General features: G+C 49.2%; 1 protein-coding gene across 2 annotated transcripts in view; it reads left to right on the top strand.

Annotated features, from left to right (window-relative positions):
- The window catches only part of PDCD6IP (programmed cell death 6 interacting protein), a 450,822-nt gene that overhangs the window by 320,211 nt on the left and 108,553 nt on the right, over positions 1-22,058 (top strand). For both annotated transcript variants that reach the window (XM_085607570.1, XM_085607569.1), the window contains exon 15: positions 11,558-11,652. In XM_085607570.1, the coding sequence (XP_085463696.1) occupies positions 11,558-11,652 (95 nt within the window). The remainder of the gene's footprint in view (positions 1-11,557; positions 11,653-22,058) is intronic.

Below are 22,058 nucleotides of genomic sequence, written 5' to 3'. Positions count from 1 at the left end.
AGGCAGACTTCTGATCATGCCTTTTAAGGTTTTATTAAACCTCTCCACCAGACCATTGGTCTGGGGGTGGTAAGGAGTTGTGAACCGGTAGGTCACTCCACACTCCTTCCACATTGCCCGCATATATGCTGACATGAAGTTGGTCCCCCTGTCGGACACAACTTCCTTGGGAAAACCCACTCGGGTAAAGATTCCCATCAGGGCCCTAGCCACAACAGGTGCTGTTATGGTCCTCAGAGGTATTGCCTCTGGGTACCGTGTGGCATGATCCACCAGAACCAGGATAAACCTGTGACCAGCTGTAGTCGGTGGATCTAACGGACCCACAATGTCGATGCCCACCCTTTCAAAGGGGGTGCTAACGACAGGAAGTGGTTCCAGGGGAGCTTTCAGCTTCACCCCTGTTTTCCCACTGGCTTGGCAAGACACACATGTCCGGCAGTAGGTATCGGACGACACTTTCATCTGAGGCCAATAAAAGTGTGGGACAAGACGGGCGAAGGTCTTGTCTTGCCCCAGGTGTCCTGCCAATGGTATCTCGTGAGCCAACTCCAGAAGGAAGGCTCGATAACGTTGAGGAACTACCAAGGCTCGTGACGATCCATGTAGGGGTGCCTTGGGTTCACTGTAGAGGAGGCCATCCTCCCAGTAAACACTGTAGTTCCCTTCAACGTTCCCTGCTGCCTGGGCTTCGGCCTGTCGCCTCAGCCCCTCAAGGGTAGGGCACTCCCTCTGGCCCTGGCAGAATTCCTCCCTGGACGGGCCTCCCTCCACGTGCCACTCGGCCGGGATGGGTAAGTCCTCCAGGTTGGTAACGTCCCCCTCCGCAGACTCCTGGTCCACCACCTCCGGTGGCCTATCCGTCCTACGGGGTGGAGACGCCGAGGCAGGCTCCTCCTGTCCTCGGTTCTTCCCTTGACTGGCAGCTGGCTGGGCCTTTGTTCCAGGCTCCAGCCGGAATGAACTCCCTCTTCGGGTAGTCGCGGACCTTGTGCTAACACAGGCCCAGTCAGGTGTACCCAGCATCTCGGTGTGAGTCCGGTATTCCACCTCCTTCCAAGCGTTGTGCTCCATGTCATTGCCCAGCAGACAATCGACTGGCACGGCAGGGCTTACGGCAACTCGAAGTGAACCTGCAACCCCCCCCCATTCAAAGGGAACCTCGGCCACGGGATAGTGACCTGTTCTGCCGTCAGCCATCGCGGCTGGGTGGAGTACATCGGGAATTACCTGCTCTGGAGACACCAGCTGGCTACGCACCATAGTCATACTGGCTCCTGTGTCTCTCAGAGCCTCACCTCTTTGGCCATTGATGGTGATCCACTGCCCATACTTTGCAGTATTTGCGGGCACCTGGATCTTAGGAACCATCTCCCGTTCTCCCAGGGACACTAAAGTGACACCCGCCCACTCCCTTCCCTTAGTTAAGGGCATCTCCTCCCCGAGCACTACACTAGCTACTCCGGGGGGCTTTCCTCCAGTGGGAGGGGGTGAGCGTTTCTGACACTTCGGATCTTCTTTATAGTGTCCAACGCCACCGCACTCGTAGCAATGGACAACCCTTGGCTGCTGACTCTGGCCAGGATTAGGGTTTCTGGGTGGGCTAGCCTTAGAGGTGAATCCTGTTCCCTTCCCTTGGAAGTTATTTTGGGGGCCTTTGGAGAACTCCTTTTTCTTTTCCCCTCCTTCTTTCTTCTGGGGGGCGCCCTGTCCGGCCTTTTGAGTATCCCCTCCAGTCCCCCTTGTGGACACCCGGGTACTAGCCCAAATGTCCGCCTCCTCAGCAAGCTTCCGGGGACTGGTCAGCTTGCTATCCACCAGGTGTTGCCGCAGTTCAGGGAAACATTTCTCGAGTAGGTGTTCCTTCAACACTAGGTCAAACAGCTCCTCGTAGTTCCTTACTTCACTGCCCTGAATCCAACCTTCCAGTGCCTTCTTTGCATAGTCCAGGAAGTCCACCCAATTCTGTGTGCCCAGTTTGTGACTACCCCTGAACTTCTGTCTGTACTTTTCCGGAGTAAGTCCAAACTTCCTGATGAGCGCCAGTTTCATGGTGGGGTAGTGGGTTTGCTCATCCTCTTCGAGGGCCAATAAAGCATCCCTACCAGCTGGAGGCATGTATTTATACAGTCCCCCTCCCCAATACTTCGCTGGAACCCCATGGGCCCTCAATGAGACCTCATAGGCTGCTAGCCACTTGGCGATGTCGTCACCCGCCCCATAGCTCGCTACAATGTCCTTTGGCAGGTAAGGTTTGGATTCCCTGGCGGACTCTTGGTTTTGGCTGCCACCATTAGGAACAGGTTGTGCCCCGATTCTCAAAATCTGAAGATCTATTTCTTTCAGTCGCAATTCATGGGCCATCCTCTGCTCCTCTTTCTCCTTTTCCAGCCTTGCTAAGTCCCATGTGAGCTGTCTCTTCTCCCTCCGGTCTGCTAACTCCACTTCAGACAAGCCCCCACTAGAGACAGTGCTGCCCTTCCTAGAAAGTGTCCTGGGCCCTGCGGACAGGTTCCCCACCTCAGGTTGGTACATCTCAGCCCCCTCGGGGTCAGGCTCTCCATCCCTGTCTTCTTCCTCAGCCTTGCTTTCCCTGCGTGCCTCCCCCCAAGCCCTTAAGCTGGTTTGAAGTGCACCCTTCTTTGCTCCTGGGGGACAGTACACCCCCTCTCGCTGGCAAAACTCCCTGAGTTGGGCCACAGTGTACGTGTCTAGATTTTCAAGAACAAACTCCATCTTGCCCACTCAGGTTAGAGGACAGGTTTTGTGCAGTAACAATGCAGGGGGGTACCTTTAGTAATACCTCCTCCCACCACCAGAGTAAATTTGGAAAAAAAACAAAAACCCACAATTAGGAAGGCCGCTGTGAGAAAACTCCCGGTGTAGGCCTATGGACTACCCACAGTTATTGTTGAGTATATGTAGGCACAGCTCTATCCCACCACTGAACACCAATTTATGTTGGAAACAGCCCACTCCCACTCCGCAGGGTGGTGGTGGACTCCCCGAACACACTGTGGTAGCTTGGCTCGAGTGGTCAGGAAACAGGCGCAGTGCTAAGCATACAATATACCCATACAATAACCATGCGTGCATCCGTTCCAAAAACGACTCTGCACCGTAAAAATTATGAAAATATTCTTCTTTATCTTTTTCTCTTAGTTGCTGATTGGGAAAATAAATAACAATCACAATATACAAATTCTTAAATAGAGCAGGTCAAATAAATATTTGCTGTTTGCTGAAATAAATAGGGGTGATCATAAATAACAGGGCATAAATACAAGTGCAATATATACAGACAATTAAATACTTTGAGGTAATAAATACTGTACCAATAAATACTGTACCAATAAATACTGTACACCAACAAGTCCTGTGGTCCTATAAATACAGTGCAGCATTAAATAGATAAGAACTTAATAAATACAGTTTCCCCAATAAATAATTAGAAGTATACAATAACACTCATGAATCAGATGACACTTCAATACTTAAGGGCTGATTTGGCCCAGGCACAGCTTGTAGGGTGTGGAAGGCTTGGGGGGTTCTACTCCCTGGCTGAGGCAAAGGCTGAGGCCTAAACTGAGGTAGATCAAAGGGGGGAATTCCAATGCCCTGGCTTTCCTCTCCACACAACCTCTCTAGGTTAGTCCCAGTTCACCCCAGGCACAGTCAGGTGGGTTTCAGCACCTCCCTAGCCCCTTAGAGTAGTCTCTCAGGTCTCCACAGGGCCTTAGGCGCCCTCTACTCCACTTACTGCCCTTTTCTGATGTTCCGACGCCGCTGGAGTCGTGTCGACGCCGTGAGGCGGTTCCGGTTCGGTCTAGGCGGCCTCGGCACAGTGTCAGTTCTTTGTCGACGCCGGTAGGCGGTTCCGGTCCGATGTCGGTGGCCTCGGTTCGATCTCGACCTCCGATTCGATGGCGTCGGGCAGTCTCTTCACGATGTCGACTTCGGGCGGCTCCGGTCCGATGGCGCTCTCGGCTCCGATGACGTCGGCCGGCCTGGCCTCGATGTCGACTTCCGGCGACTCCGGGGTGCGATCCTCACCCCCGACCTCCGGTGTTCCTCCTCACAGGTTCCGGGCGACTCCGGAGTGCGATCCTCACTCCCGACCTCCGGTGTTCCTCTACCTCGGTCTCCGACGACTCCGGAGGGCGGACTTCACTCCTCCGATGACGCCGCTCGCTCGACCTCGGTTCACCTCCTTCTCGACCCTTGGTATTCCTCTCGACCTCCGCCGGCGCCCTCTTACGACCTCAGGCGGCTCCGGGTACGACGTCTGCTACCTCAGTCAGCGCCGCTTCTCCACCTCGGGCTCCAGGTCTTCGGCTACTCGACGCCAGACTCCAGGGAAACCAGTTCTCAGGTCAGAATCTTGCTGCTTCCTTGGTTCTAAGGCCTGTTCCTGCTGTCCAGGTCCTTAGGATGGTTTTCTTCTGACTTCTTCCCACACAGGGCTATAGGCTGGGATCCATCAGTAGGGACAAGTATCAAGGGTGGGTTTATGGACCCCACTCCAGGCACAAGTTTCCACCCCTGCTGCTTCACTCCTTCCTCCTTCACTGTCGTGCTCCTCTCTCTTCACCAGTCAGGTGCCAACTGCCAGCTCCAACTGCCAACTGCCTCTCTTATCCTCCCAACATTCTAAACGGTTTCCAACTGTCACACAGTTCTGGAATCTCCTGGAAGGTTCTGGAAAGTGCTGGTAGGTTCCAGTGGATGCTGGTGATGTCACAGGAGGCCACCATTTTGTGCTTCAGGCCCTCAGACAGAAGTTTCAGGGGTAGCTAAAATGGCTCCCTGAATCTGTAGCAACACTAAAAAGTCTGGTGGTTCCCAAAAAGGAAAAATTCAAACAGGGTTTGAGGCAAAAGTGGGACAAAATAAATAATGATGAGGAGGGACCACCCAAAGGGCTGACAGGTCTAACACCAGACATATGTCTGCCCCTCTAAATTAAGAGGACGGATATATAGCTAATTCTCTGACTGAGTAAGGGCCTTCGGAGATTTAAAGCCACACTGGAGACAGAGTAGTCACCGCTGTGGCAGAAACTATAGTCTGCCCACATTTAAATTAGACAGGCAGACCATCCTTTTTTGTGACTGAATATCATTACCACCAAGATATAAATCAAGCCCTTACTCTGCACATAACATGTAGTGCTAATTTGTAATGTCTGTACTTCTGAGCAAGATTTGTATTTGTCTCCTTTTTGATTAAACTATTAGGGTATATATGTCTACTTTCACTATTTTGGAGATTAAAATGCTGAAAATCAGTAAATAATTATTTGAACACTATTCAGGGTCGGCAAGCTGGTAGAATAGGTAAACAGGTTAGTACACTTGCTGCTAAGACCTTTCTCTGCCTCATGGGTCCAAATTTACAATCCTCCTTGGCCGACTCGCCACATAATTGTTAATAAGTAAATAACATAATTTCTGTAGCATGTGTGTCTGTAGATAGACATACTTTGTATACTCCTTTGTCATCTAGTGTTGGGCTCTGACCGTTGCAAGTTGTTTTTGGTCTAAGAAGTCTCTTGAGTCATGAAGTGTGGTGTGACTCCTCTTCTTGGTGTACATTGTGCATTGGCACCAGCACCATGTTAGATTGTTTTTTCCGCCCTCCGGTTCTGCCGTGCACGGCCGTGCACCAAGTGGGCTCCAAATTTGTAATATCCTGAACACGTTTTTTCATCTGCCCCATTCAGTTACCTTTGGATCCCATCCCATCGCATTGTCTTCGGCCGAGGTCTAGTACCTTAGTCTCTGAGAAACGGGAATACCTGCGGCAACACTGAAGACTGTCGTCGATGACCAGGTGTGTTGAGGGCCTTCCCCCACTTGGGGTCTGAGAACTGTCCCCCAGCACTGCCTCACTAGAGAATTCTGCTTGGGTGAATAAATGGATACCCTTCCAGAACTGCCCTTGCTGCCACTCGAAATTTCCTTTGGCAGACCATCACGAGGTGTGCAATCTGTGCCTGTTCGCCGACCACTCAGACACCACCTATCTGTCATGCCTTGACTTCCGTTCCAAGAATACCCCCTAGTATCGAAGGGAGCAGCTCTCGGAGCGCAAGATGATGCATCAGTAGGATATCTTAGGCACCCTGTACTTCTTTGGTGAAAAAGATCCCTTCCGCACCGAAGAATAGAAAGAACCCCAGCCATCTGGTGTGCAACCGACACCTAGTCCAAAGACTGTCATTGAGTAGACCAGCAGATGGAGGACGTCAAACTTGCGCCAGAGACCAGGCCTCTCACAAAGACTACCCAAAGAGCTGTGAGTATACTTTTGACCCCTTAGGCTCATATAACCAAGCTGGTAAAAGTAGTCCAAAACCAAGGTAGAACACTGCTACTGAGGGAGCACGGATGATGAGAAAAAACAAGCTGAGGGCTCCTGCCACCATCAGGCTCTAGTCCGCATCGACATAAAGCTTCGGTGTCAGGCAAGCCTCCAGCCAAGGCCATCGACCTTCAGCAGCCATTGAGCCCTAGCTGCTCCAAGGGAGCTGAACACGGCAGGTCCCATCCAAAGCCGACACCAAAGTCTCCATCTGCGTAACTGCACAAGACCCCGTCAGTTCCAAAACCTGCCTTAATTTTCAAATCCCTCCTTGATGCTTAAGCCAAGGGTGAAGCTAACTTTCAGATCTCTGTCAGTGCCTGGAGACGATGACGTTGAGTCCTGATCATGAAGAGGCTCCATCAGGAACAGGACACCAAACAAAAGTGCCTGTTCATCCACCCAGTCACAGGCAAAATCACTGTGAAACCACTTCTACTATTGGCTTCGAGAGGGAACCTTCTTTCAGGCTTTTTTATACTGAGCCGGCACCAAAGAAACACAAGGCCAGAACTACAAGTCCTCTTCCTCTGCCACACAACCCACCTCCATCTCCTCTCCCACATCCACCATGCACATGCAAACCTCTCCCACAGACCTCCACTAGAGTCACCAGAGGGGCCCCTCTTTCGTATGGTAAGCCAGGCAGCCCTTATAGCCCGTTTGTCCCTTGTGGCCAGCTGTCAGGTGGAAGCCCCACTGACGATCCCTGGGATGACTGCAGTTTGGAAGCCCAGGTGACCATGATCTAAAACATTACCCAGTCAGGGTCTCTTGCTCTGCTGATTACACCACAGCCTGGCCTACCATAAGGTCATTCAGTGGGCTGCAGCCTTTCACAAGGTTGACATGCATGTCTCCCAGGAGGAGGATTAATTTCTTCTGGAGATAATCTTCCAATCTAAGCATCCTTTCCAATTCACCTTCATGATGAAGGGCAAGGTAAAATCTGCTCTTTATAATTTTAAGCAGACGGACAGGAGTAGTCATTCTGAGGGTCGAAAAGAAAAACTAACCCTCTCCTAGCTACCCAGAATATATTAAGTGGTAGGTGCACAATGCCTCAAAGTGCGCCTCTGCCTAAGCCTTCAAGTCACCTGCAATGCTCCTCCTCCAGGCAAGGAGAACAACAAGATAGACGCAGTGGGCAAAATGGTGGCAGTTAGAGCAGTGACCCATTGGCAAATAGCCAGTTTGGTGGCACTCCTGTCACGGTATGAAAGGCCATGGCTGGAGGAGATGCAGAAGCTTCTTAAGCAACTCTCAGAGCAGTACAGGAAGCGTGGCGAAGACATTGTGTCTGAGGACAAAGTCATCTCCAACACCAGCATCTGCTGAACGTTGGATGTCACAGACACAGCCTTTAGGGTCATCAATACCATTGTTGAACTCGGACGCCATGTTTGGTTGCGTATCTCTGGGTTCAAGCCCAAAGTCCAGCAACATTTCCTCAACCTACCTTTCGATGCTGGAGCACCTTTTCAGCCCTCCGGGTGATGGGATGCTGGAAAAAATCAAAAAGGATACTGGGACAGATAAGTAGATGGCAGAGCTTCAAACCACTCCTTACTGGGACTCATTTCATAAGCAGCCTGTCCAGAAGGGGAGCTATGACCACCTCACCCGTGCATTCGCATTCATACCAGAGGTGGCAGCAGGCTTACAACCAGCAAGCCGGGAGGGGGTACAATATAGCTCCTACAGGTTAGGGGCAGAGGTGGCTCCAGCAAGGGAGCTGCCACCTCAGAACAGTGACTTGCCACCCCCCCACCAACCCAACCCCATCACAGCACTTTTCAGTGTAGGGAGGAACACATGACACCCTTCCCCACTGAGAGGAAATCTTGTCCGATCAGTTGGGTCCCAGCTGTAATGCAACACGGCTATTGTCCAGAACTACATACAAATCCTCCCAACATCCTACTCTATACACACTCTTAACAAAGAACACTTCTCCCTCCTTCAGGAAGATGTGCAGGACCTTCTACAAAATTACTCTCTATAGAAGCTCGCCCCTCATCACCAAGGGAGCAGCCTGTACTCTCTACATTCTCATCCCCAAAAGTGACAGCTCTCTCAGGCACATCCTCGACCTTAGGCCCCTCAACCATTACATCCGGTCAGTACATTTCAGCATGAAAACTTTGCTGGATGTCAACCTCCTCCTTCCACAGGGTGATTTCGTGATGAAACTCGATCTCAAGGATGCCTATTTTCCACATCCCTGTCCACCCTGCTCATCGACAGTACCTTCCCTTTGTGGCAAGTGGAAAAATCTACCAATTCAAAGTACTTCCTACCGGGATTACCGTGGTTCCAAAGGTGTTTATGAAGTGCTTAGCAATGGTATTTGTGAAATGGGGGAATTCATTTTTTCTCTACCTCAATTGTTGGCTGGTCAAGAGCAGCAGCAAGCTATAATGTCTAGCCCACACTCAAACAGCAGTGTCCCTTCTCCACAGCCTGAGCTTTACCATAAATGCGACCAATTCCTACCTGCAGCCTCTTAAAATCCAGGTCACATTGAAAGCTTACCCCAATCAACAGAGTCTCTGCTTTTCAGCACCAGCTTGCTCTTTTTCAGCTGAATCATCCGCTCACAGTACACACTGTCATGCGCCTTCTAAGAATGATGGCCTCATGCAACGCCATTGTTCCTCATGCAAGACTTCACATGTACCCCATCCAAGAATGCCTTGCGGCTAAATGGTCTCAAGCAGAGGGTCACTGGGAATATCTAGTGTTGGTACAGGCAAAATGCACCATTCTGTGCAGTGGTGGAGCGACAACAACTTGGTGCAAGGTAGGCCTTTAGGAGAACAAGTACCCCAGGTTACCATTACAACAAGCACCTCTTTCACAGGCTGGGGAACGCATCCCCACAGCATGACTATCCAGAGAATGTGACCAGCTCAACAACAGTCGCCACATCAACTACTTGGAACTGCGAGTCATTTACTTCGCTCTGAAAGCCTTTTTACAAGTCATTCTGGGCGGAGTGGTCCTCATCAAGACAATGTAGTACCATCAGAAGCAGAGCAACTTACGCTCCCTGCAGCTTTCTTGCTTAGGCCAATGCAATTGGCACTTTGCCACAACATTCACCTCCCGTCTGACCATCTCACGGGGGTGAATAAAGACTTTGCGAATCTGCTCACAGGACACGTAAACCAGTCCGAGAGTGGGAACTCTACCCCCGATTCCTTCAAACATAAGTTCAACATTGAGGTGTCCCACAGATAGACCTGTTTTGCCGTGCCAAAAAATGCCCAAGCTTTGCCACCAGGTACCCATACCCACTGTCCTTGGGCAATGCACTATGGATAAACTGATCAGGAATATTTGCTTACTCTTTTCCTCCTGTCTTGCTGGTTCACTTTGTGGTCAAGAAACTTGGGTAAACATCACTAGCCCACATTCTAGTAGCACCGAACAGGGCTAGACAGTCCTTGTACTCCACCTTCTTTGAGATGTCTTTCAACTCCCATGTGTGGCTGCTGCTCAAGGCAGACCTTCTCGCATGCAGGCAAGGTTGATTGAGACATCAAGATCTTGGACTCTCAACCAAACGATTTGGCATTGAAAGTCCTAGAATTCCGGTACCTTTAACTTTCTTAAGGAATATGTGCCCATCTCAATAAAGAGCCCGATGGCTTACAATGTGGGCTTGTTACGTTGCAAAATGGCAAAGGTTTGTTCACCCCTGCATTTCCATAAACCTGGACCCTTTAAAGTCTACTGTTCAAGAAATCATTGCCTACCTTGTGCTCTTGCAGAAAAACAGGCCTTGCCTACCCCTATATTCACCTTATTTTAGCTGCGGCTGTCCCTCTTCGAAATTTGTCATTTAGACCTACATTGAGGGTCTCAAGAGGATGATACCCCCTAGAATATCTCCTGATTCTATGTGGAATGTCAGTCCTCAACAGGCTCATAGGACCCCTGTTTGAGCCTATGTGTTCATGACCCCTTTAGTTCCTCTCCTGGGTCCATTACACATTGCTTGAATACATTCACAAACTGCAAGCACTCACCCTTCATCCAGATTCACAATGACAAGGTTAGTCCTATGTTCCTCCCTAAGATGGTGATCTCCCTTCCACCTTAACCAAACCATAGAACTCCAAGTTGCCTTCCCACAGCCAGACTCTTTTGCTAAAAGAGCACTCAGCACATTAGATGCCAAAATAACTCTTATGTACTACACTGACAGGATTAAGCCTTTCAGTAAATTGGACCACCTTTGTCTCCTTTGAAAAACTTCGGAAAGGGGATTTAAACTCCAACTGAGGCATAGCTAGGTGGATCGTCTAAGGTATTCAGATCTGCTACTGCATAGCAAAGAGGATTCTTCCTGCTTCACTCAAAGTGTGCTTCACTGCAGAAAAGTAGCGAGCATGGCCTTCCTAGGGAAGATCCTGCTAGCTGATATTTGTAAGGCAGCCACCTTGTCAACAGCACACACGTTTAACAAGCACTACTACCAAGCCATTGTGGGCCAGACGGTGTTAAGGACCTTGTTTCAGACATCTGCATCATCCACACCCTAGCCACTTCTTTTGGAGGGCACTGCTTTACAGTCTGTGCTAAGCATGGGTCTGCAGCTATACATGCAGAAAATGCAGCTCACCCTGTAAGTATCTGTTCATGACATGTAGTGCTGTGGATTCATATGTGCCTACCCTCCTCCCAGAAGCTTGGCTTTTGCAGATCTCTTGCTTTCTGAATTTTGCGCACATTGCGTTTAACACAGCTTGCCGTCATTCACATTCCATTCATACTCATACACTGTGTGAAAAAACATCTAAAATTGAGTCATGCCCATGCACAGTATCCACCAAGAGGTGGATTCACCCCACATCTCATGACTGGAGAGACTTCTTTGAACAATAACAACTTGAAAACGCCTGAGCCCACCATTAGATGGCAGGAGTTTGCCCTGCCTGTTAATCTACAGCACTACATGCTAAGAACAGATGCTTACAGGGTAAGTAGCATTGTCCTTTCAGGCCCATTAATGACAGTACTCCACAATTATTATCATCATAACCACCAATTCAGAATTGTTATTTTGTTTGCTTGTTTACATAACTAAAACTTTTTTGTTGGATATTAAAATGAAATTAAATAGTGACTTTATATTAGTTAGTCTGAAAGCATTGTTTAAAATTTGTTCTTTTCATTTTGCCAATAGTTTTACAACGAACTGACTGAAATCTTGGTGAAGTTCCAAAACAAATGCAGTGACATTGTTTTTGCACGCAAGACTGAAAGAGATGAACTTCTTAAGTAAGTGGTTTAGTTAAAATTTTATAGCATTCATTAAATACAGAGAAATGGGTGACAGACTCAGAAAAGAGTGGGGCATTATTTTACATTAATGGCTCAAGGAGAGAGGGTTTGCTCTTACTTCAAATGTCTGCTCAGAGGCCGATTGTCTGAGCCTGTGCACATCCAGCTTTTTCAACTGGGTCTTGTTGGAACCAAAACTACAGACCGTAGTAGGCAGCAGAAGTGTATTATAAATTGACCCTAGGAAAATATAACGTTCCTTATGAAGTTAACTTAATTTCTTGAATTATTGACAATTGCAATTTTCTTTTTTATTATATAGGCAAAGTAAAAAAACAAATGACAAATTGAAGTCCATTGTAGGCTTGTGAAATTTTGTGGCTGTTCTAAATATGAGATGGATCGGTTGATTGATAGGTGACCTTCTTGTGGGTTAAAGCCTACTGGGTGCCTCATCTTTTGTTTTTTCCTTTACTTGATATTCATACAGTACTGAACACTAGATTTATGCTGGTGCTTCTGGTTCTTTATTCAGTGAAAGTCAATGAACTGGGTCAAAGTGATGTAGCTGTGTTACACCTTCGAGTGATGCTCCTTTGAATCTTCCGAGAGCTATGGAAATCCGTCAGTCTTTCTAGTTCCCTTTTAAGCGACTGAAATCTGTGTGATCTGAGTAACAGAAAAATGTAACAGTGCCATGAAAGCAGTCTTTCTTGAAAGTTCTTAAGTTTTTTTAAGAGATTCCCGGGGCCCAGTAATTGAAGAATTGAGCCTTTGCAAAACTTACTTTGCAGATGTATTTTTATATATCAGTAGGGGCTACATATGCTTGGGTAGCCAATCTTGTAATACAAAATTGCACATTTTGTGATCATGCAGGGTCATGACCCTTTCTCAAACATTTGGGTCTTTCATAAATTCACATGCTTAGACATTCATCCTCTGGCTGGGAATTTTCTGTAGTCGTTGTTAACATAGTAGTAGCTTTACATTCATTTATAACACAAAACATTGAAAACAGCTGAGGATTATATGCAACCTAGCCACCTTATTATTGTGACACTGGCCAGTGAGAAGCAGTGATTTAGAGCTCCCACTCTACTGAAACTGAACTGCTCAGATAACCTACCTCAGTCAAGATGGGAGCAAGGGAATCCATAACCTCTCCTCATCTCTTCGGATCTACATATTTCACCTTCTATTGTTGTGCAGCTCTGTGCTTTTGGGTCTCTCTCACCACCATCTGCAGAAAGGTCACCAGCATTTCCTGCTCCTGAACTTAGTTCAGATAGCTGACATGCCTTCTAACATCAGAGCCTTATTTGAACCATGCCATTCCATCAGGTCCAAGAAGGTTTAACATGAAGGTTCCCTTGAGAAATGCCACATTGGTGATGACCTTGACTTGGACCATACTTTCTATTGTCCTTCGATAGCCTTACTAGCAACTATTTCTCTGTTGGCGGCTACTGTTCCACTCGTTCTACAGAGCCCTCTGGCCTCCAGCTTATCTTTTATGCAGAACATATCTCTAATGATAATACAAGTACTTCAAAGTTTACAGGAGCTTCCATTTGGCCTTAAGGGCGACAACAGTGTGGACTGGACAGTGACCATGAGGAATCAATTTTAGATCCTGCCAAATCATGTTTTGAAGAAGGGCATGAATATTAAACAATTTACCCTCATCCTGGACACTCCAATTGACTCCAAGAAGGGAAAGACTTATGAAGTCTCAGATGATAGTGAGCCCACATTCCCACATCCTCCTATGCTTTAAGTACCATCAAACGTCCCAGATCCTTTGAAATACATAATGAAAAACGTCTGTGCCCGACTGCCTTCTCCCAGCTACAACACGCAACCAGCAGTTTCTCAAAGCAAATCTGCTCAGCTGCCTCCACAGCCAGGTTTTTCTCAGCCTAGTGCTCCTAGTCATCAGGAGCATCTCCCAATATTTACCCTTCCACGGCAGAATATGCCACCACAACCTTCTGCAGATCTTCCTCCTACTTAACCTTCAACAAAATGACCATATGCTACTCAGGATGAGACAGCGCATCAACAAATTCACATTGATTCTGGCTCTTCAGATCTCAGTAAAAGTGAGATCAGTGACCTGGTCAAAACAGCACTCAAATTGGATGAATACTGAGGAGATGCACAGACCCACAATAACTTTCCTTATTGGCCTTACATTTTTTTTTATCATAATGACGGTATAAAATCGTTTCAGCAGAGGAGGAAACCGCACATGAGTTAGTCATCACATATCCAAGCGAGTTTCAGAATATTGGTCCAAGTTCAATCTGCTTGCATTATGTCTATTCACATTTTAACAGATTTACTTTTCCAGACCACCGTGTTTAGTCCTGAGCAGGCATAACATATCTTCTACAATGCATCTATAACTTCCAAAAACTCCCCCTCCCACCACCTTCCCCCTGTAGCTTCCACATGAATAGCAGTCACAATATGTACAATCAGAAGTATAAGCTGGTTGGATCCTCAGCTAGGTCTCACAGTATGGGGTATGTTCGAGGCATGTGGGCTGCTGAATTCATATCTGTGCATAGATCGCCGCCTAGTGTTGGGTCCGGATGTTTGCACGTTGTTGTCCTGGAAGAGTCTTCGAAGTATCCTTGGATAGGTGACTCCTCCCCTGGACTACAGTGCGCATGGGCATCCTCTCCATCTTCAGATTGTTTTTTTCCGCCATTGGGTTCGGATGTGCTTATCTTGACTCAAGTTAGGAAAAACTTTTTACAGGCCAAAAGGCCTCTAGTTCGCGTCGGTACTGTTCCCGATCGGTATCGATAGTATCTTTGTTAGTTTACTAACTTCCAGAACCAACTTTTTCGCATCTTACCCGACCATCGACCCGACATCGACGATGGAATCGAGGACACCATTCAAGCGGTGCCCTGTATGCAATGCGAAATATCCACACATCGACGTCCATCCGGTGTGCAACAAATGCCTTTCACCGGATCACGACGAATCTACATGTATGGCCTGTGCCCGATTTCGATCCAAGAAGACTCTCCGGAATCGACGAGCGGCGAGACTCGAGGCGCAGCAAGCGGCACCGGCCCCGGCCGACTTCTTCAGCGCCGAGACCGAAGATGTCGAAGAAGTGGAGAACCTACCCTCCAGCCCCGCTTCCGAACATAACTCCGGATCGGAAGACGTCGACGAAACACTCTTTCGCAGAGATGAAGACGACACCGAGGTAGGAGACTACAATGAGGCCTTAGGGGCCGAAGAGAGTAGCTCCGATGACGAGCAAGGCCTACCCGTTCAGACTGAGGAAATCCCCGTGCAACAGTCTATGGCACCGGTCGAGGGATCGCCTTCGGGCCTTACCCAAGACCTATCCCGCAGTTCTTCGGCCCCGCCCTCGGGCCCGGCCTCGGACATTCAGCGGCAGCCATTAATGCCCAAACCGGCTGGTTTCCCTTCTTCGAAACCGAAACCAAAAGCTGTATTGGTTCAACTGAAACCGAAACCGAAAGTGGCGCTGGTCGGATCGAGGCCCTCCACACCTTCGACGCCAGCAAAACCCGTCGGCACCGAGCGCAACAAACGAGACTTCGGTGCCGAGCTCGAAGCGGCCGACGTCTGAGTCGACATACGGAAAAAGACCTTCGGTGCCACCAAACCTACTCGGCTCCCAGCACCGACGCAATCGGCTCCGACCCCAAAGGTCAAACTACCTGCCGCGTCTCACCCCGCTACGACGGCACCACCAAAGCCACACTCATCGAAGGCGTCGACGGCCCTTCCCGCCCCTCGACTCCACGACTCACCGGCGCCGAAAAAGTCCACGCCCGCCTCCACAGAACCGGTCGGCACAAAGGAATCAAGGGCGCTCCAGGTGCCACCCGTTGCTGCGCAGCGCACCAAAAATAAAAATCTCCTCCAGGACACATCGGGCTCCGAGCCAATAAAAGCTCCAACAGCCTCTTCGGCACCAGCCAATATTACTTTTGGCCTGCCACCATCCACGGCCCCGAAACTGTTCCAAATCAGGAAACGAGTCACCCACACCACGATCACGCCTGCCGAACACTCTGCGGAGACGTCTCCATCGCATATCATCGACGCCGACACCGGCAGGATGATTATCCACAAAAGGAGAATAACTTCTGAGCCGGCTTTGGACTCCTTTCGGATCCCACTTAAGAGAAAGCTGCCAGTGGCTTCAGAACCAGTTCTTTACGAACCTTTCCATTCACCCTACCAGGATTCACAATCCTTCTCTCCCACACACTCCGACACGGATGCGTTGGAGGACTACATGGGTGACCAAGTCCCCTACCCCGGAGGGATGGACCCTGATGGCCAACAGGACCCTGATCAAGCTTGGGATGACCCTGTAGACCCAGGTGCACCTATGGATGCACAGGACCCGCAACTCTATGGAGCAAAAACATCTCCCACAGAGGACACTGCCGCGTTCAACGCTCTAATTGAACGTGCTGCGGCCAATCATGGGATGCAACTTCACTCGGACACCATCGAGGACGACTTTCTCATGGATACTTTCGCATCCTCAGAAATGAATATAAAGACTCTGCCCATGTTAAAGGGGGTCCTCAAGCCAGCAAAGGACATCTTCAAAGAACCCACCAGGGCAAGAGTGATAAACCCCAGGATCGACAAAAAATACAGATCGGCGCCTGGGGACCCTACTTACATTAGAGGCCAATTACCTCTGGATTCCATTGTCGTGGCGAATGCTCGCAAGAGGGCACACTCGCAAACAACAGGTGATGCTCCTCCCCCGGACAAAGAGTCCAAGGTGCTAGAGACCTCTGGCAAACGGTTTGCCGCCCAAGCAGCTAACATATGGCGCATTGCCAATACTCAAGCGCTCCTCGCTCGCTATGATCGAGTGCACTACGACACATTAGAACAACTACTCCAACATCTCCCTGACCAATTCAAAGAAGGTGCAGAGATCCTCATCAGGGAGGGACAACTGCTCACAAATGCATCCATCAAGTGTGCACTGGATGCCGCGGATACAGCTGCCAGAGCCATAAACACTAGCGTCATGTTGCGACGACACGCCAGGTTGCGAATCTCCGGATTCAAACCAGAGGTACAAAATAACATCCTCAACCAACCTGTCAACCCCGACTACTTATTCGGCCCGGAGGTTGACACTACCCTAGAGAAAATAAAAAAGGACACGGACACTGCAAAGTCCATGAGGGCCCTACAGACGCAGTCCTTTCGGAGCGGCTCCTTTCGTCGCCCCGGAAATAGAGGAGCAGGTAGAGGACAGGGGTCACAGCAAACATACAACAAGGGCAACACACGAAACACCTACGATAAAAACACCCGGGGTGGATATCGTGGCTCCAGCACAAAGGGCAGAGGACGCGGCTACGGCAACACCAGGTCCTCTCCCAAGAACAAGCAGTGACGCCCTCTCCCTTCCTCCCGACCACATAACACCTGTCGGGGGAAGGCTACAAAGGTTCCTGTCCACGTGGAACTCCATCACCACGGACAGGTGGGTCAAAGATATTGTCAAATACGGTTACTGTCTAGAACTAACCTCCACTCCACCCACCATACCTCCAAAAAACCGTCCTATGTCCTCAGAGCACTTAACGCTCTTACAGCAGGAGGTGCAAAGCATGCTTCTAAAAGGCGCAATCGAGGTCGTACCCGTCCACGAGCAAGGTACAGGGGTGTACTCCCTGTACTTTTTAATACCGAAAAAGGACGGGTCACTCAGACCTATATTAGACCTGAGACCCCTGAACCAGTACATTCTTTCCGAGCATTTTCACATGCTCATTCTACAGCAAGTCCTCCCGCTGCTCAAGCAGGGAGACTTTCTGGCCACACTGGACCTCAAGGATGCGTATTTCCACATACCCATTCACCCCTCACACAAGAAATACCTCAGGTTCACTGTTCAAGGGCAGCACTACCAATTCAAAGTCCTTCCCTTCGGCATGACAACAGCACCCAGGGTATTCACAAAGTGCCTAGCTACTGTGGCGGCACATCTACGGAGGCAGCACATACACGTCTACCCTTACCTGGACGACTGGCTCGTTCAAGCGAAGTCAGCCCAGCAATGTGCCAGCCACATGTCCCGCACCATCCACCTCCTTCACAGTCTGGGGTTCTCACTAAATTACCCAAAATCCCATCTCCAGCCCGCACACGTACAACAGTACCTCGGTGCGACTATAGACACTCTGGCGGCCACAGCTCAGCCAAATTTAGTGAGAATCAACAGCATGCAAATGCTGATTTCCAAATTCAAACCACAACACTCCCTTCCCGCGCGAGTGTTCATGCAGTTGATAGGCATGATGGCCTCCTGCATCTTCATAGTCCCACACGCGAGACTACATATGCGCCCGCTTCAGGAGTGCTTAGCATGTCAGTGGAATCAGGCTCAAGGACAGTTGAAAGACCTAGTGTTGGTGAGCGGTCGGGCATACAACTCTCTGCATTGGTGGAATCCACAAAACCTTTGCAAGGGCCGACCGTTCCAAGAGCCTGTCCCACAGATAATACTGACGGCGGACGCGTCTCTCCAGGGATGGGGAGCTCATGTATTCCATTACACAGTGCAGGGACTATGGACACAACAACAAAAGAAGATGCACATCAACCTTCTAGAGCTGATGGCAATCTTCCTCGCTATGAAAGCATTCAAAGTACACTTGTGCAACAAAGTCGTGTTGATCCGGACGGACAACATGACTGCAATGTACTACATACAGAAGCAGGGAGGAACACACTCTCCACAGTTGTCTCATCTGGCTCAGAGCCTGTGGAAGTGGGCCATTCAGAGGAACATGTTCCTCATGGCAGAACACCTCCCTGGCAAGGACAACCAAATGGCGGATCTGCTCAGCAGACACAGCCACCAGATGCACGAGTGGGAGTTACACCCATCAGTACTCCAACCGTACTTCCAGCAGTGGGGTCATCCAGAGATAGACCTATTCGCGACAAGCGAAACCGCAAAATGCCAAAGCTTTGCCGCCAGGTTCCCACATCCGCAGTCGCAGGGCAATGCGATATGGATGAACTGGTCCGGCAGATTTGCGTACGCTTTTCCCCCAGCACCACTGATACCGCTGGTGGCGCGCAAACTCAGACAACACTCACTGACACTCGTCCTGGTTGCTCCAACGTGGGCACGCCAGCCATGGTACACCACCTTTCTCGAACTTTCCGTGGTTGCCGCATCAAAGGCTGCGGATCAAACCCGCGCATTTGACGCAGAACCATGGAGAGATTCAGCACCCAGATCCGCAACAGCTGAACCTGGCAATCTGGCTCCTGAAGTCCTAGAGTTTGGCTACCTAAACCTGCCACCTGACTGTATGGACATCATTAAGGAGGCCAGGAGACCCACTACCAGAGCTTGCTATGCAGCCAAATGGAAGAGCTTCGTCATTTATTGCAATAATAATGACATTAACCCGCTAGACGCATCCATCCAAAACATTATTTGTTACCTATTACACCTATACCGATGCAATCTGGCGTACACCTCTATACGTGTCCATTTGACCGCAATCTCAGCCTATCTACAAACCAGGCAGCACCTCTCTCTATTCAGAGTGCCTGCCATCAAAGCATTCTTGGAAGGACTCAAACGAGTCATTCCACCTACCCACCCACCAGCCCCAATGTGGAACCTCAACTTGGTCCTCACACGCCTGATGGGTCCACCCTTTGAACCTCTACACTCATGTGAGATTCAATTCCTTACCTGGAAAGTAGCTTTCCTAGTAGCGATCACTTCTTTAAGAAGAGTTAGTGAACTCCAGGCACTAACCGTTCAAGAGCCATTTATACAGGTTCACGCCAACAGGGTCGTACTACGTACCAACCCCAAATTCATGCCTAAGGTGATATCGCAGTTCCATATGAATCAGACTATTGAACTGCCTGTTTTCTTTCAAAACCCACAAACTGTCGCAGAAAGGGCACTCCATACACTAGACGTAAAAAGGGCCCTCATGTATTATATCGACAGGACCAAACCCTTTAGAAAAACAAATCAACTTTTCGTTGCCATTGCCCCACACCACAAAGGTAACGCTATCTCCAAAGCAGGAATAGCCAGATGGATCGTTAAATGTATTCAAATTTGCTATCAAAAGGCTAAACGCACTTTAACGATTCCCCCTCGAGCCCACTCAACACGTAAGTTAGGGGCCTCCATGGCTTTCCTAGGAAACATTCCTTTGCATGACATATGTAGAGCAGCCACCTGGTCCACTACACATACATTTACCAAACACTATTGTGTAGATGTGCAATCAAAACAGCAGGCAGCTGTAGGACAGGCTGTTCTCAAAACTCTTTTTCCGACCGCTGCAGCTGGCACGGGTAGCCGCCGCTAATAAGAGGGCACTGCTATATATTCTATGCACAGATATGAATTCAGCAGCCCACATGCCTCGAACTGAATATGCTACTTACCAGTATGCATCTGTTCTTGGCATGTAGGGCTGCTGACATTCATATCGCCCTCCCTCCTCCCCGGCGCCTGTAGCAGCTGCAGCTCTCAGAATTACTGTAAGCATGGTCATCACTTTCTGTATCTACTCCATCACGGCCACAATGGCGAAAAACAATCTGAGGATGGAGAGGATGCCCATGCGCACTGTAGTCCAGGGGAGGAGTCACCTATCCAAGGATACTTCGAAGACTCTTCCAGGACAACAACGTGCAAACATCCGGACCCAACACTAGGCGGCGATCTATGCACAGATATGAATGTCAGCAGCCCTACATGCCAAGAACAGATGCATACTGGTAAGTAGCATATTCAACATCCACAGCCATTCCATATGGTATAAAACCCCTGCGGTTAGGGCTGCGGTGTCGCATCTATGCCCTCTCAGCGCTGCAGCAATCCCACTCAGCCAGAGAAGGAGACCATCATTCCACTGCATCCTCCGCAGACAGGGCGGCCAGTGTCTGCGGCTTCATCCCCTAGGAAAGCAAGTCATTTGATAGCTTATTATCTCTCCAACTTATCTTGTGTGTTCCTTCTCCGCTCCTGCCCACTCAATCATGTCCCTCCAGTTCTGTATCTTTGGCGGGGGTGAGGGGGAACGTGGATTGAACCATCTTATTGCGATATGCCTCTTGGCCACCACAAGGCCTATAGTCACAAATTGCGTGCTCAGTTTCCGTTTGGCATTAACTGGGGTCAGGCCAAGCAGACATTATTTAATTGTATTGGAAACCTCCCAATCTGTGGCAGACTTAATATGGTATAACACTTCTGCCAAGTACACTGCAATGGCTGAGCAGCGCAACACTATATGTATGAAGTCAGCCCCATCCTGACCGCACCTGGGTCACGCGGAGGACCTTCTAGGGCAGCTATCGTGGAGTTGCTGTGGAGATGAATAGGCGAAGTACACTTAGTTATATTGTACAAGTTTGAACCGAGGGTTTATAGCGACTGTCTGGACTGCCTCGTGAACGTTTGCCCAATCCCCAGAAGTTGAAGACTCATCACACGCCCGCTGCCATGTTTCTTCCAGCCTGAGTGACCCCACCTGACAGTCCATCCGGAGTGCCCAGTATGTGTGTTATGTATCTGCAGCCTCCGGCCTGGGAGAGGACAGTGACCACGGTGGGTTTAGGGGCCTCTGGGAACATCGCCCATAGTTGCAGAGCTGTGGACACTATTTTTACATACTGCAAGAACTGCCTGTGTCACAGTCTGAACGCCTCTGTGGCATCTTGCATCGTAATGAAACGGTCCCTGGATATAAGTCAGAAAGCATAAGAAAACCCCCTTCCTCCGCTTATCAGTTGACATAGTCTGCGCAATCTGGGTGAAGGGGCGCACTATCCACAAATCTAAATCTGGAGATGGGTTGCCAAGTAATATAACTCCAGATCCTGGACCTCCAGACCTCCTTAACCCCTATTCCCGTTTCAGAGTTGCCAAGCCCACTTTGTAATCTTTCCCCGCCCATAGTAACTGAATCAAAAGACTGTCCAGCTACTTAAAAATTCGGTGCGCGACCTCGTGCATTGCTCCCTGTAGCACATACAAACACCTGGGTAGTACTGTCATTTTAAAAAGTGCTATCTTTCCCGTGAGAGACAGCTGCAGTGAATTGCCCAAAAATCAATTGAAGGTTGCAGATTTCCTATGACCCTTCCCAGATTCAAGTCTTAGGCCATGTGCAACATAAATACTCAGGTATTTGACAGTATATAGTTTCCCTGGTATGTTGGTTTTTGGCAACTGTACTGCAGACCAGCTCGCTATCAACCCCATCGGGAACAGGGCCGACTTGGTTTTATTGACATTCAGGCCCCAATATTCATCAAATTCCTGCATAACATACAACAGAATAAGAACCGATATATCGGGCTGACGC

Source organism: Triturus cristatus, chromosome 5_2, assembly GCF_964204655.1.
Source record: "Triturus cristatus chromosome 5_2, aTriCri1.1, whole genome shotgun sequence".
NCBI lineage: Eukaryota > Metazoa > Chordata > Amphibia > Caudata > Salamandridae > Triturus > Triturus cristatus.
Note: the sequence above shows the minus strand (reverse complement) of the source record. Positions and strands in the feature narration are given on the sequence as shown.